Below are 12,885 nucleotides of genomic sequence, written 5' to 3' on the forward strand. Positions count from 1 at the left end.
TTATTATTATTACTATTTCATTTTATTTCAATTATTAAACTTATCTCAACCCATGAGTTTTCTCACTTTTACTCTTCTGATTCTCTCCCCCATCCCACCGGGGGGGTGGAGGGGGAGAGCGAGCAAGCGAGTGGCTGTGTGGTGCTCAGTTGCCATCTGAGGTTAAACCACGACAGCTTGAAAAATTAATGACAGTTAAAACCAGAGCCTTTGCTAATACTACAAAACTCTGAAGAGCCAAGCCAGAAAACACATACTCAAAGAAGGTGAAAAGCAGGTGTTGGGAGTTTCTACTTAACTGCACAGAAACGGAACATTTTGCAGCACTGTACATCAGCCTGCCACAAAGTTTAAAGTGAAATGTGGTCCCTACTCTGGTAGTCAAAAGGGGAAAGAATGCTTTACTAGAAACAGCACAAAGCTATCGGAAACTGAAAGAAAAGGTTATTCACTGCGTTTCTGCTGGATTTGCAAGGACAGGAGAATGGGATATTTCCAATGATTGTGTCCAATTCACAGTTTTCATATCCAGCAGTATAAAACTGACGTTGTCAGCTTTACTCCTGCTTCCTAGAGCTGCTCTGAAACCAATCAAAAAGTCTACAAAAAGTGAGATAGGACTGCTTTAGGGGAGAAAACAGAGCCAGGCTTCCCTTCCTGGGGATGCCAAGGAAATCTAGAAATCTACTCGATTCTTAAACAGCTTGCACACGCTTTCCTCCACAAGTAAGGATGCTGCAACCTGGAAGCCCTGACTCCAAAGCTCCAGTTACATCACCCTCATTTGTGTAGGCTTCTGTCTCAGAAAAGTCACCCCAGGGGAAGCTTTACTGCCAGGGGAAGGTAAATCAGCCTCTAGACAGGGTAAATGCATTTACTGTTCTCTGCTCTGAGCTTGCATATATCCCACTGAAAAGTACTCTTCCAATATGGTTTTTTTTCAGTTATGCCACACAAAATCCTTTATTCTGCACACCTTTAGTAACAAGAGAGACGAGGCTCCACGTGACCATTTCACTTATTATTCAACACCAATCTCTTTTGCAAGAAGAATTAACCAGCATTTTAAGTGGGTACAAATTTGATTTTAATATAACCATTCACATTCAGAACAGCAGCACAGATACTACAGGAAAGAATATTTGAAATCTCAGCTACCCTTCTTCATCCTGTGCCTGATGTACAAGAAGCATACTGTAAGTGAAAGGTAGGGCCCACATTTTGGCCTACCCATCGGTTCTTCTTTTCAGAGGCTGAGAAGGAACACCAGCTCTTGCTATTCACATGTCACCCCTAATAAAACACAAGAGGGAGGTAACCGAAGAACACCATTATCTCTTGCCAAGCACGATATGAGAGAAAAACTCTGGGCTTAAGAGATGTTAAAAGAGGAATTTTATATTCTGTTATCTGTGCTTACAGCCATTCAGCATCCATTCAGACATGGCAGTTACCTGAAAAAAGTGAAACTGGCCGGTCTATCGGGGGGAGGATTTTTCTTTTTATTTTTAAAATAAACTCCACAAATATTTAATTACTTGCACTGCTCAATCTTATATGTCCTCCAATGGAAGGTTTTGCTTTATCTGTTTGCTAAATTCAGAAGACAACTTTGATGCCTGGGGTTTTCATGCTCTTCTTTCGATTTCTAAAATTCTCTTTCTGTGGTTTGATAGATTGTTTTGAACAAGGAGAGGGCAGCTGTGGGACTTATCTCAATATTTTCAAGTGTTTGTGTTTTAAAAGTTAATTTTCTAGTCTAACAGTCTTTTTTATTGCTCTACTACTCAGCAAGAGTTACAACATTGAAATAAATCTGGGTTAAACAAACACTTTGATTTGGAAAGTAAACACAGACATCCTTCCTGAAAGCTCAGTTCAATAGTCATACTTTAAATGATCAAGGCACTTAGAGTCTAAAATTAGGAGATTCTGCTTGCAAGCTTAAATTGCCTTCAATAAGAAGAGGTCTATTTCTGAAGCTCAGTGTTGCACCGTTTTACCAACACTTACTGCTTTGAGAAAGAGAGATGCGTGCCAGCAAGGCAAAAGTGCAAAGCCTAGATTGCAGCCTTACTCCTGGATAGGCGATACTCATGCCAGGCCTGTGCGAAAGGACACATGACAGCTTGCAGAGGTGATTACCTAGAACAACTTCACTCTTTGACAGAGTTCCCATCCCACAGTTACAACCTCTACACTCTCCCCCGCCATCCTGCCTTACAGCCAGCTACATTTAACCTGTGTTCTGGTGACCTTTTCACTATTTCACCAGCTGCCCCAGACTGCCGACTGCCCTACACATCAGCCCTCATCAACCCTCTCCTCCTCAGTTTTACCAACAGTAATTGTCTCATTGTTAGTATGGCTGATATACAAGATTACGCACCCTTGAGCCCAAGCATCAATCCCAAGATAACTCTCCAGTTGTTTCTCTCTCCACTGAGCCAGTTTTCAATACAGATAACATGCCCTCGATTAGCAATGCAAGCCCTTTCAATAAAACAAACTAGTGCAAAGTCAAGTGCTTTAGAGAAACAGTTTTACCACTGATGCTTTCATCAACCAGGCTGTAATCTTGACAAGCCTCTCACATTTTACACTGAGACCTCCCTTCCACAGGGCAGATCTATTTTCATTAGTATATATATTTAGCTGCTAAGTCTTCTTCCATTGAATTGCAAATTAACTCTTACCATTAAAATTGCACAGACTCCACCTCAGGCTGATGACCTTAAAGTCTCCTAGGTCTCCTGTTACCCTTTTAATACACGAGAAGTACTTTCTTTTAATCTTCTTGTGGTACTGATTCAGTCACAGCTACATTAACACAGTGCTCTCACATCACAGCCTTAGTGAATCTCCGTTGCTTACACTCACTCACTCTTGATGTCAGAAGCTGTCCACTACTGTAACACCAACAACACGACACTTACAGTGCAGCTACCCACTGAGTTTCCAAAACCCAGGGTTTTGTAGGGGAATTGCTGTAGAAGCCTATTTACTAATTTTACATCCTGGCATGTTTACCAAAAATAATCTGACCTGCCTTCAGGCCTGGAAGGATAAAGTAACTTAGCTGTAGCCTCCTAAGAGGACATCATGGTGCCTTTCAAAGGAAACTGGACTCAGCAGGCAGGACTCTCCAACTACAGCAGAAGTCCTGCTTGAGTATACCGGGCTTCTTGCACGTACCGCAGCAGCAGATTCTGAAGAGGAAATGATGCCACCATCATTAGTTTTAATGAAAACACCACCATGTTTTCACCAGAAAGAAACACATACATATTGCATCCTGGAGAAAACCTACAGACTCGCTGTAATGGCCTGTGACTGCATTTGCAGAGAACTAGATTCCTGGCTCAGCAACCACATGCCATTTATAGCATGAAAGCAAGGCATCCTCAAAAATTAGCCTGTTGAAAGTAGACCATTGATCCTCTGTGTAAGTGAAAACAGGCTGGAAATAGACATGGGGATTCCAGAGGAAAAAAGGATATCTAGAGGGAAAAGCGCATACAGGAACCTAGGACTTGTGCTGATGTTAGAAGCTCAGTTTAGCTGGTCATCCTATAGTGCAGCATCACGCTGGACAACAACCCAGCCCATGATTATACTCACTTGTATGCCCAAAGGAACTGGTAGCAGCCAGTTGAGAAAAAAGGACAGAAAAGATTGTGACAACACTGAGAAAGACCCTGGTCTCCATAGACATCTTGACTCCAGAGGTGACTAGAAAGTCCTTTTGGTCCCAGGAGTTACCCAGAACCACCCATATGCTGGGAAGTTTAAATATACCGAAACCAGCGGAGGCCTGCAATTCATGTAACTCCTAAGTAGAAAAGGACTTCATAGGAATTACAAAGTAGTAGCAATTAATAACACCGCAGTAATTATTAATTCAGGCATAAACCATCAAAGCAGAGCAACTGATATCATGTGTGCCCCTGGCTTCAGCAGTATGGCACCGCAATGAACGAGTTCAAGGAGACCTACACAAAACTCTGTCATAACTAGAGGGCAAACTGTCTTCGGTCTGAAGCAAGCCTGCTCAAGCAGAGTTCTCCATGAGAAATATGGTGACTTGACAAAATTGCTCAGAGACTGTAGGATGACATAAGACAGAGCAGATGCAGCAGAAAAATGCTGTGCTCTATTACAGAAAATCCAGAGAGACTCATGGGAAAGTTGGATCCAAGTAAAGAAGTTTTAGATCATACAAACAGGCCTGCAGGAGGATGCTAGGAGTCTCAAGAGATGCTTGAGAGAGCAAGCCATGCCTGTTTAACACAAAAAACAAAGTCAATGATGAACATGGTGAAAGAAGATAGGCTCTAACAGTAACACACTGAGGCACAGAACCGTCAGCTACACATCAACACGATGGCCTCACAAATCAGTAAGTCCTTAAAAAAAAAAAATCCCAGATTAAAAAAAACCCATCACACTCACAAAACTAGTAACTCCCCACATTGCAGGTAGTCTTGCTATTTTTGCTAAATGAATTATATATCTTTGATAAAGAGGGGGGAAAAGATGAGCACAAGGAAAAAGAATTATAATGGCTGCAAAGGCTGAACAAATTGGGAAGATGACACAGAGACTGAACACCTAATGCCCCAACTGAGTAACTTGGGAGCAATTCAGGGGCACTCACTTAGCCATAAGCTGCCAAAATGGCTGACAATGCATGAGACAAACCCGGATTTAGACACAGCCACTGAGTTCCCATTCATTAAAAAAAAAAAAGTCAGACACGTGTGGAAGTAATTATACAATCCCATTTTTGACAAATCTGAGCAAAATATTACTGTGCATCGTCAAGAGAATTGTAACAAAAAAAAAACCCCACACTACAAGAAAATCCCCACACAGAGCAAGCTGTTTTTTACACATTTTACACAAATGAGGAACTGTGATTCAACCTGTACTTACTATGGAAGAAAGCACAGGCAAGTGACTGGAAATGATTTCACAGCTCCTTTGCGAACTTTGCTCAAGAACAGCTATCAAGAACAACTGAAATAGTGGCAGCTACCCAGTAGGAAGGTGGAATTGGTGAAAAAGCTGCATGACTGATGAAATGTCTCTATACAAGCAGCACCTATCCTCCTTGAAGAGCACTAACAAGTAACTGGTTTAACCTGAAGACAGCAATTAAGAGAGACAATAGCACAAAACTCACTTGGGGGGAAAAAAAATTCTTAAGGAAGATATTGATGAAAACTTGCAGGAGAACAATTCAAAAATTTGTCATCTCTGCTACAATGACCAGACTGGAATAATCAAAGACTGTGCAAATACTTCTAGACAAAGTAATATGAGGAAAAAAGAGGCTAGGCCTAGAGATATAAGGGCAGGGGGAAGACAGATAATAGAGATGGCCAAGTTTTCTGTCAGAGGAAAGGTACTGCTGCTTACGTGCAAAGAGACACAGGAAGGCATGGAGCACTTCAGCTGCCGGGGCAGGATGGCACCAAGGGTCACCACACATCGCATTCAACATGCCTGGGCACACTCAACATTCCAGTAAAATTCAGGCACGTCAGAGGGAAAGACTGCTGCAGCCTCTTGTCTTCAGCACCTCACTGTATTTTCATAAAATACCCAGGAAAGGGTACCGTAAAAGCAACCTTCTGCCTTTCAAGAGAAAGCTCTGAGAAAGCTGCACACAACGAACAAGGCAGCAAACATGCATGACTACAGTGTAACTCTAGTTGCGCCAAATTGTAATATATTCAGGCAAAAAAGATCTAGCTCGTGGGATACACAGGCTGGACAGCCAGTGGAAGGGTGCCAAAAACACACCTTGCAGGGACCTGTGCCAGGAACAGGGGGTCGCTAGGGGCAAAGATAGCCAACATAACTGAATAGACAGCAGGCTTCTCCAGTGACGCAGGAAGACAAAAGCATCAACGTGTACAGCTTACACACACGGGATTTGCAGCTCTTCGCTGCTTCACAGCATGGAGAGAGACAGAAACAAGTTTTAACATTTGCAGCAAACAAGTGTTTGCAGCAGAATAGGGAGTGGCAAAATTCATACTTCAGGTCTATAGTCTGACTACTGATTGGGATTAATGAGACACAGATAAGGACTAGGTCACAGAAGTGAAGGATAATATACACGTGATCGTTTGCCACCAGGATCAGGGTTCAGCAGAAATGAGATAGGAGAACTTGCTTTTATATCAATGCCAGTATTAAGCTCACTTGATTTTCTTTATTCTCTGTGCTCCCACATAAAGGTTTTCTATATCTAAGGCTGCTCAAATGCATTTGCCCAGAACATCAGAGCCACTGACCACAAAAATGAGTCAGAGCAACTACCCAAAACACAGTGCTACCTTAATAATCATCTAGCACTTAAATGCTGTCACCTGGAAAATGCATCATAACACAAATATTAGAGGAATGGCCATCCACACAAAACACACATACCAGGAAAACCAAGCACTGCATGCTGCTTTAGTACTGCATTATTGTATTTAATAGTTTCAGACAAAACATCTCAGTTCCTTTAAAAAACCAAATCCTTCACAGACTTTTAGAGTAGCTACTAGTAAAGTTCTTAGATAACCACCATATTGTATTTTACTGCTACCTATGGAAGAAAAATGGAAATACCTATATTTGTTCCTTTCTGTTTGTAAACCACTTAAGAAAAGCCATACCGACTACGGTATGCACTAGCCAAAGCCACATAAATCTTATTTATCAGATATCCATCTCTGTTATACATACGCATGCACACACGCTTTCTGTAACAGAGTAGTTCAAATGCACAGCCACCTCTTCAGAATGAGTTTCAGCTCCTGGATGAATGAGCACAGTGTGATGATATCACTGAACCACAACAGAGGGACAAATACAGTGCTAGTAAAATTCAAAAATACTGCTGCAAGAATAAGCTGCTGCTGCTGCTGGTAAGTCAATACTGTATTCTACAAACATCACGTACATTTACAATTATGGTGCTATTTAGCCTTTGCTGAGGAACTGGACGTGAACAGAAAGAGCCCTGCTAGGGAAGTGCACACACAAGCTCTGCCGCTGCTCTACAGCCCTGGTCACTGCTGCAGTTACAAACATCGCTGCCTCTGCAGCCCCCCGTGCTCCCAACCCACGGGATCTGCCACATGATCAGCCCTTGGCTGCAGAACTATGCAGCCACTTCAGCCTACTGTAGGGTCAGTTTGCTTTTCTAACCAGCGGTTTGTATCATTTACAAAGAAAAGATGGAAACCCACATACTGAAGCCAAACATATGTGCTGTTTTCCCAAGTCTGCAGAGAGAGTGAACAGCAGCAGTATGAAATGCAGACTTCACAGCCACCAGAAGTGTTGATTTTGACTATTTCATCAATGAGCATGCTGCTAAGAATGGTTTGCTGTGGTACAAATCCCCAATTCCAGATATTATGCCACCTCCACCATCCCAGCAACCTTGCAGCAGAGTTTTCACCGCCTTACAGTTTCTGCCAGCTGGGGAATAAAACTGATGTAACACACTGAAAGCAACAACACAATCAAATACTAATTTTATATCCAGTGGTATAAGGAATGCTGCAATAACAGCATGACTTTGCATATTAAAATACGAGGATCTAGATGCTCATGCAGCAACTTGTTGACCACATAACTGGCCACAGTCAGGGTACCTCCCAAGGGAGGTCCACTGTATACGTACCCTCCTCATGTTCTTCCTTAAACACCCACTGATGTCCGCTGCCAAAGGTGGGATACAGAGCTAGAAAGCTGTCTGACCTTACTCGGGGTGGTTGTTCTGGACAACAACTTTATCTCTGAGCATCATACCTTCTTCTGCCCCGACCTCCCATTCCTGCACGCTCAGATTCACACTTCTGCGGTGTATTTGTTATCCTGTAGAAAACATAACTGGAGGGCATTGGCAGACCCAGATGTCTTGCCTGCAAACCACTGTCTGAAGGCTCACAAGGTGAGGAAGTCAAAGGAGGTCCACTGAAGGTCAGTAAGAAAAAGGCAGACAACCCAACCCAGGACAGCAGAAAAGAAAAAACAACAGAAGTACGGAAGTGAGTGATTGTTCCCCTTTGCACTTTTAGTCAGCTACAAACACACACCATTCTGGCAATGTTGCACAGGATGATCTACAGAACTCTTAAAAAAAAAAATTTCTTGAGATGTGGAAAAGGGAAAGTGAGTTCCAAACAAATAAGGCTTTCCTACAATGTCAGGAGTTTGAGAAACACTGCTGTATGGAATACAGTACCTGACACCACCACCCCCTCCCCCCCCCAAAAAAAAGCCCAAAATGCATGTAGGACTTCAGGGATTTATGAAACAGGCTTCAAAGGCTCAACATGGGAGAAAAGTGAGGAAAATTTGCCTGCCGACCATTTTTAAATGTGCAAGTGGAGAAATACATACAAGAAAACTTTCCACAGATGGGATGTGTTTTCCCTACTTTTAGCTTGGCCTTTACAATGCTGTGTATCTAACAGCTGTGCTATGTCTGGTTTCCACAAAGTACCTGCCTGTCAGACCAAGCCAACAGCCTGTGCTATGTGCTCTTAGGGCTTGCTCAATGCTCATCACTGAAGGAGCATTTCCACACTAAAAAGTACTTGAATGCCATTTGTAATGTTGAAGTTAATAAGCCATCATTTGATTACCACTGGTCTTAGATGTCATCCACTCAGACAAATGAAATAAATACACTGTATTTTTAGATGTTATAAAAGCAGAGCACTGACAGAGTCTGATCTATTGCACAGTCATTGAAATGGAGAGATCAACCCAGCGCCATTTTCAATTACCAAAAGCTTGTTGTAACACGAACAGAGTGCTGACAACATCCCAAAGGTTTACCTCCAGGGCATAACATTGAATAGCTATTACCTAATAAAAGAAATAACATTTTAAAGCCTCTGTCTTTGAACATGACAAAAATCCATGTCATGAACAGAAGAAAGTTATTTTCAAATGTTAATTTTGTCTATAAGAACAGAAAAATTCTCAGGATATTTACCAGGGAAACAGCCACATTGGCTCATTTTCTAGAAATATACTGATAAGTGCTTTTTTTTTTTTAAACAGGCTGCTGTATTCCTGAAGTACAGCAATTTGGTTTCAGCTACCCAAACCACACAGCTATTTTGATCATTAAATATTCTTCACACTTACAAAACGCAGTCAAAGAAAAGCACTATACTAGTGTAGATGAAACTAAAAGGTTGCATCTTTTCCTCCCTAGACCTCTGCAACTGTGAGTTGGTCTTCATTGTGTATTACATCCCGCTGAAATCTGGCGCGAAGAAGGTTCCAGCTTATAAGCACCTTCTATTGTTACAGATTTTATTTTTTTTATGGAGGAACACAAACATTTTCCCAGCATAAATATGTACAAAATGTTTAAAAGGTTAACACAGCTAGCAAAAAGCCACAGCTAAACTCTTTCCAACGGAGCCACGCATATAAGCTTCTCTTACCGACACCTAAATCTCATTCATTTGTAGGAAAGAGATCACTTTGACAGGCACCAGCTTCTTCAAAAAAAAAAAAAAAAAAAAACAAAAAAAAAAACATCCTACCTGCAGGCCCCTGCTCCTCCACATACACTCTCTGATGGAAAGGATTTTGTGCTAGCCATTTTTTTCAGGCAAACGCCTGCCTATACCGAAGGGGGCTGGACGAAGCAACGCTCAGGTATGAGAATCAAATCCTTCCAGCCTTTGCTGGCCAGATCTGGGTCTGCAGGACCCGCTACCACCCCATTCTCTAACTATTTGTACCAAGAACTCGAAAGCATCCGAGGGGACGGCACCTGCTCACCCGGCACACAAAAGCCAGGGAAGCGAAACCGAGGTGGGAAACATCCTGAATTCCCACGTACCTGTCTGCCCCCGAGGGTTCTTCGGCCGCCGGCTGCTGCGGTGCCGAGGGGGGGGGGGGGCGGGTGGGAAAGGCCCTTTCCCACTCCTTGCAAAACACTGCCCCACTGCCACCGCCTCCCACCCTGTCCCCGCCGTCCCCGCGACCAGGCTGAGGAGGTGCCCGAGGCCCCGCTCCCCGGTGGTCCCCGTTGGGGAGGCGGGAGACGGTTCTGCGGCCGCAGGCCCCGCCGGTGGCGGGGGGGCCGAGGCCGGGGGTCTCTCCGGCGCGGGACGGCGGGGTCGGCAGAGGCTGGGGGCGCGGGGGATAACAAAGCCCGGCGCAGGGACGCCACCACGGCGGCGCTCACCTGCCCAGCGGTCGCTTCATGCCCGTGTCGGCGGCGGCGGCGGCGGGCAGGCGCAGGCTGTGCCTCAGGCTGCAGCCCTTGTCGAGGGGCGCGGGCGCGGCGGCGGCGCGCTCATGCTCCACCGTGACCGACTCGTTGCGTTTCCTCATGCCGGGGCGGCGGCGGCCCGGGGCGGCGGAGACGGCAGGAGCGGCGCCGCGCACAGCCTCCGCTCACCCTGCGCCGCGCTCGCACCGCACCGCACCGCGCCGCGCCGCACCGCACCGCACCGCACCACGCCCCGCCGGCGCCCCCCACCAATCCCCGCCTCCGGAGCGGGCTCGCGACGAAGGTGCCGCTTGCCAGCACTTCAGAGGGAACGCGGCGCCATCTTTACTGAGGGCAAAAGCGCCGACCGCCATTTTGTTGGCGGCCGGAGGTGGGGCCTCGACGCGCGGGCGAGGGGCGGTGTCCGTGTGCGGCACGCGCGGCTTCGGGCCCTGCGTGCCCCTCTCTGCTGGGCGTGGGAGCCGTGGCGGTGCGAGCAGATGACCCTGCCGGCTTTGGGAGCGAAGGGGCGCAGCGGGGCATCGGCCCTCCTGGGGCTGCCAGGGCACGACGGGTGGGGAGCGCAGGGCGAGGCAGGGGCACGTCAGAGTGTGCAGGGCCCTGTGGTGAAATGTGAGGTGCCGAGCTGGTGCGTGTCCCAGTGCAGGGACCTGGGAGATACTCCCTCTGGTGTCATGGAAACCTGCGGGTGACTGGAAATGTTGGCACCCCAGCACCTGGAATGGACACCGGGCTTGCTGAGCTGCCGCTCGCAAGGGGCAGTGGGGGGGATGATCCTGGCATCATTAAACTGCGTCCACGTGAAGAGCCAGTGGGACACGGGAAAACAGGGCAGTTGCGAATGAAAGAACACCACCTGGTCTGCATGGGCCTGGAGGGGCTGTGAGACCCTGCCCGCGGCTAGAGGCTAAGCTACAGCACACATCTGAGCATGGAGAAATGGCATAGCTGATACAAGGATGTGGAGAGAGGCAAAGCTAGCAGTAGCCCTGACTGTTAGACTCAGCAGTGAGGACAGGAATGAAGCACCGAGATGACACAGATAATCAGCCTTGGTCCCTGAACAGTCAGAGATCATCACCTTCTACTATTTTGTCTTCCAAAACTTTCTCTGAAGCAGAAGGCAGCCATATCAAAGTTTCGGATGTGATTGTCCCCCTCCCATTTGCTCTGTAGCCTTGTGGGGAGGTTATGATACCACTTTGGAAAGCACATCCTCATCTGCTGATCTCTACAGATGCACACAGGCAAGACTAACTTGCTACAGCGCTTCCCTAGCAGTGTGGGGATTCTGCACTGGAAACAAGTGGTGGCAAATAAAGAACAAATAAAACATCCCCTCCAGTATCAGCAATAGCTGGTGACTATGCTGTCTCTACCATTGGGGAGCAGGACAGCAATGCACTGCAGAAAGCAGCCATGCTCGTGTTCCATCTGCCACTGCTGCTGCTGGGTTGATCTATTAGGGTACCTTCCGTGTTCCTGTAAAGTGAAAAAGTGAAGCAATTCCTGGAAAATGGCTCTTTGGACAAGTGATCTCAGCTGTCTTGCATCCGTTTCTTCTGACTTGGTGCTGACTGATCCTGTACCTGATGGAACATGGAGATTCAAGAGAAATACATGAGTGAATTAATGCCAGGAGCAAAGACAAGGCAGTGGACCAAAAAGGAGGAAGCAATTGTTAAAATACAAGCTTCAACTATCTCAGCAGTTATGGATAGCTAGCAGAAAGTGCTGTGTAATGTGCTGATATGTGCTTTGTCATGTCTCTGGAAGCTTCTCCTAACATTTGAGACCTTTTAGAGATTTTCTCTCGACCAGATCATAATTGCTAAAATTTTCAGCCAGGCTTTTGGAAAGACTGCTTGTTCTCTTGCATGCTTTGAACAGCAAGGGGGAGTGTTCTTGTCCCTCTGATTTTGTTTTGTTTCCTACATCTCATTGGGAAGACTGAATGCTGCAATTGGGGATCGTTAGCCATGTGTTAGGAGCTTTGCCTGGCGACAGCATGTCATGAGTGGTGGTCACTCCAAAAGCAGACTTTGCAAAGGCTGCATGGGGCTCCTTGGGAGTGACAGTGCAGTCCTCTGAAGAGGGAATTGCAAGCTGCCCAACAGGCTTTGATACAAGGTGAATGGACTCAGGCATCATAAATCCTCTGAGATGCCTCCAGGTGAAGTTTATTACTGAGAAGGACGACTAAGGAAAATTATTTGAAAGTCTTTATTTGTGGCATGGGTCTTAATACTGGTTGGCTTTTTCTCTGTGCTAGAAAGGAGACAAGCAAGTATTTTCTTGTGGTGACCTTAAGCTTTTCTCAGTATTTCTAAAGCTGCCTCTTCCTTAACTATGTACGAGTATAAACAGGTGCTTGTTTGGTCTCTCCCATCATATCAGACTTTTAAGATTCAGAAATCACCACATCTTTTTTTTTTTTTTTTTTTTTTTTAGTGTAATGTCCTCTGTGTTGCTCGTACATAATTTATAGAATATGAAGAGGTTCTCCCATTTGGGATCAGTACTTGCCCTTCTTACCTATTGAAAGAGATGAGTGCTGCCTCAGAAATTTGCCCACTCACAGAAATCAATGCACAGCATCCATTCTGAATTCC

The 12,885-nt window shown here is 45.5% G+C and overlaps 1 protein-coding gene across 1 annotated transcript in view; it reads right to left on the reverse strand.

Annotated features, from left to right (window-relative positions):
* ABHD12 (abhydrolase domain containing 12, lysophospholipase) overlaps positions 1-10,440 on the reverse strand; it is a 50,242-nt gene extending 39,802 nt beyond the window's left edge. The window contains exon 1 of the mRNA XM_076334842.1: positions 10,226-10,440. Coding sequence (XP_076190957.1) covers positions 10,226-10,374 — 149 coding nt within the window. The 5' untranslated portion in view covers positions 10,375-10,440. The remainder of the gene's footprint in view (positions 1-10,225) is intronic.
* Positions 10,441-12,885: the final 2,445 nt, after the last annotated feature.

Source organism: Aptenodytes patagonicus, chromosome 3 (assembly GCF_965638725.1).
Source record: "Aptenodytes patagonicus chromosome 3, bAptPat1.pri.cur, whole genome shotgun sequence".
NCBI classification, from domain to species: Eukaryota; Metazoa; Chordata; class Aves; order Sphenisciformes; family Spheniscidae; genus Aptenodytes; species Aptenodytes patagonicus.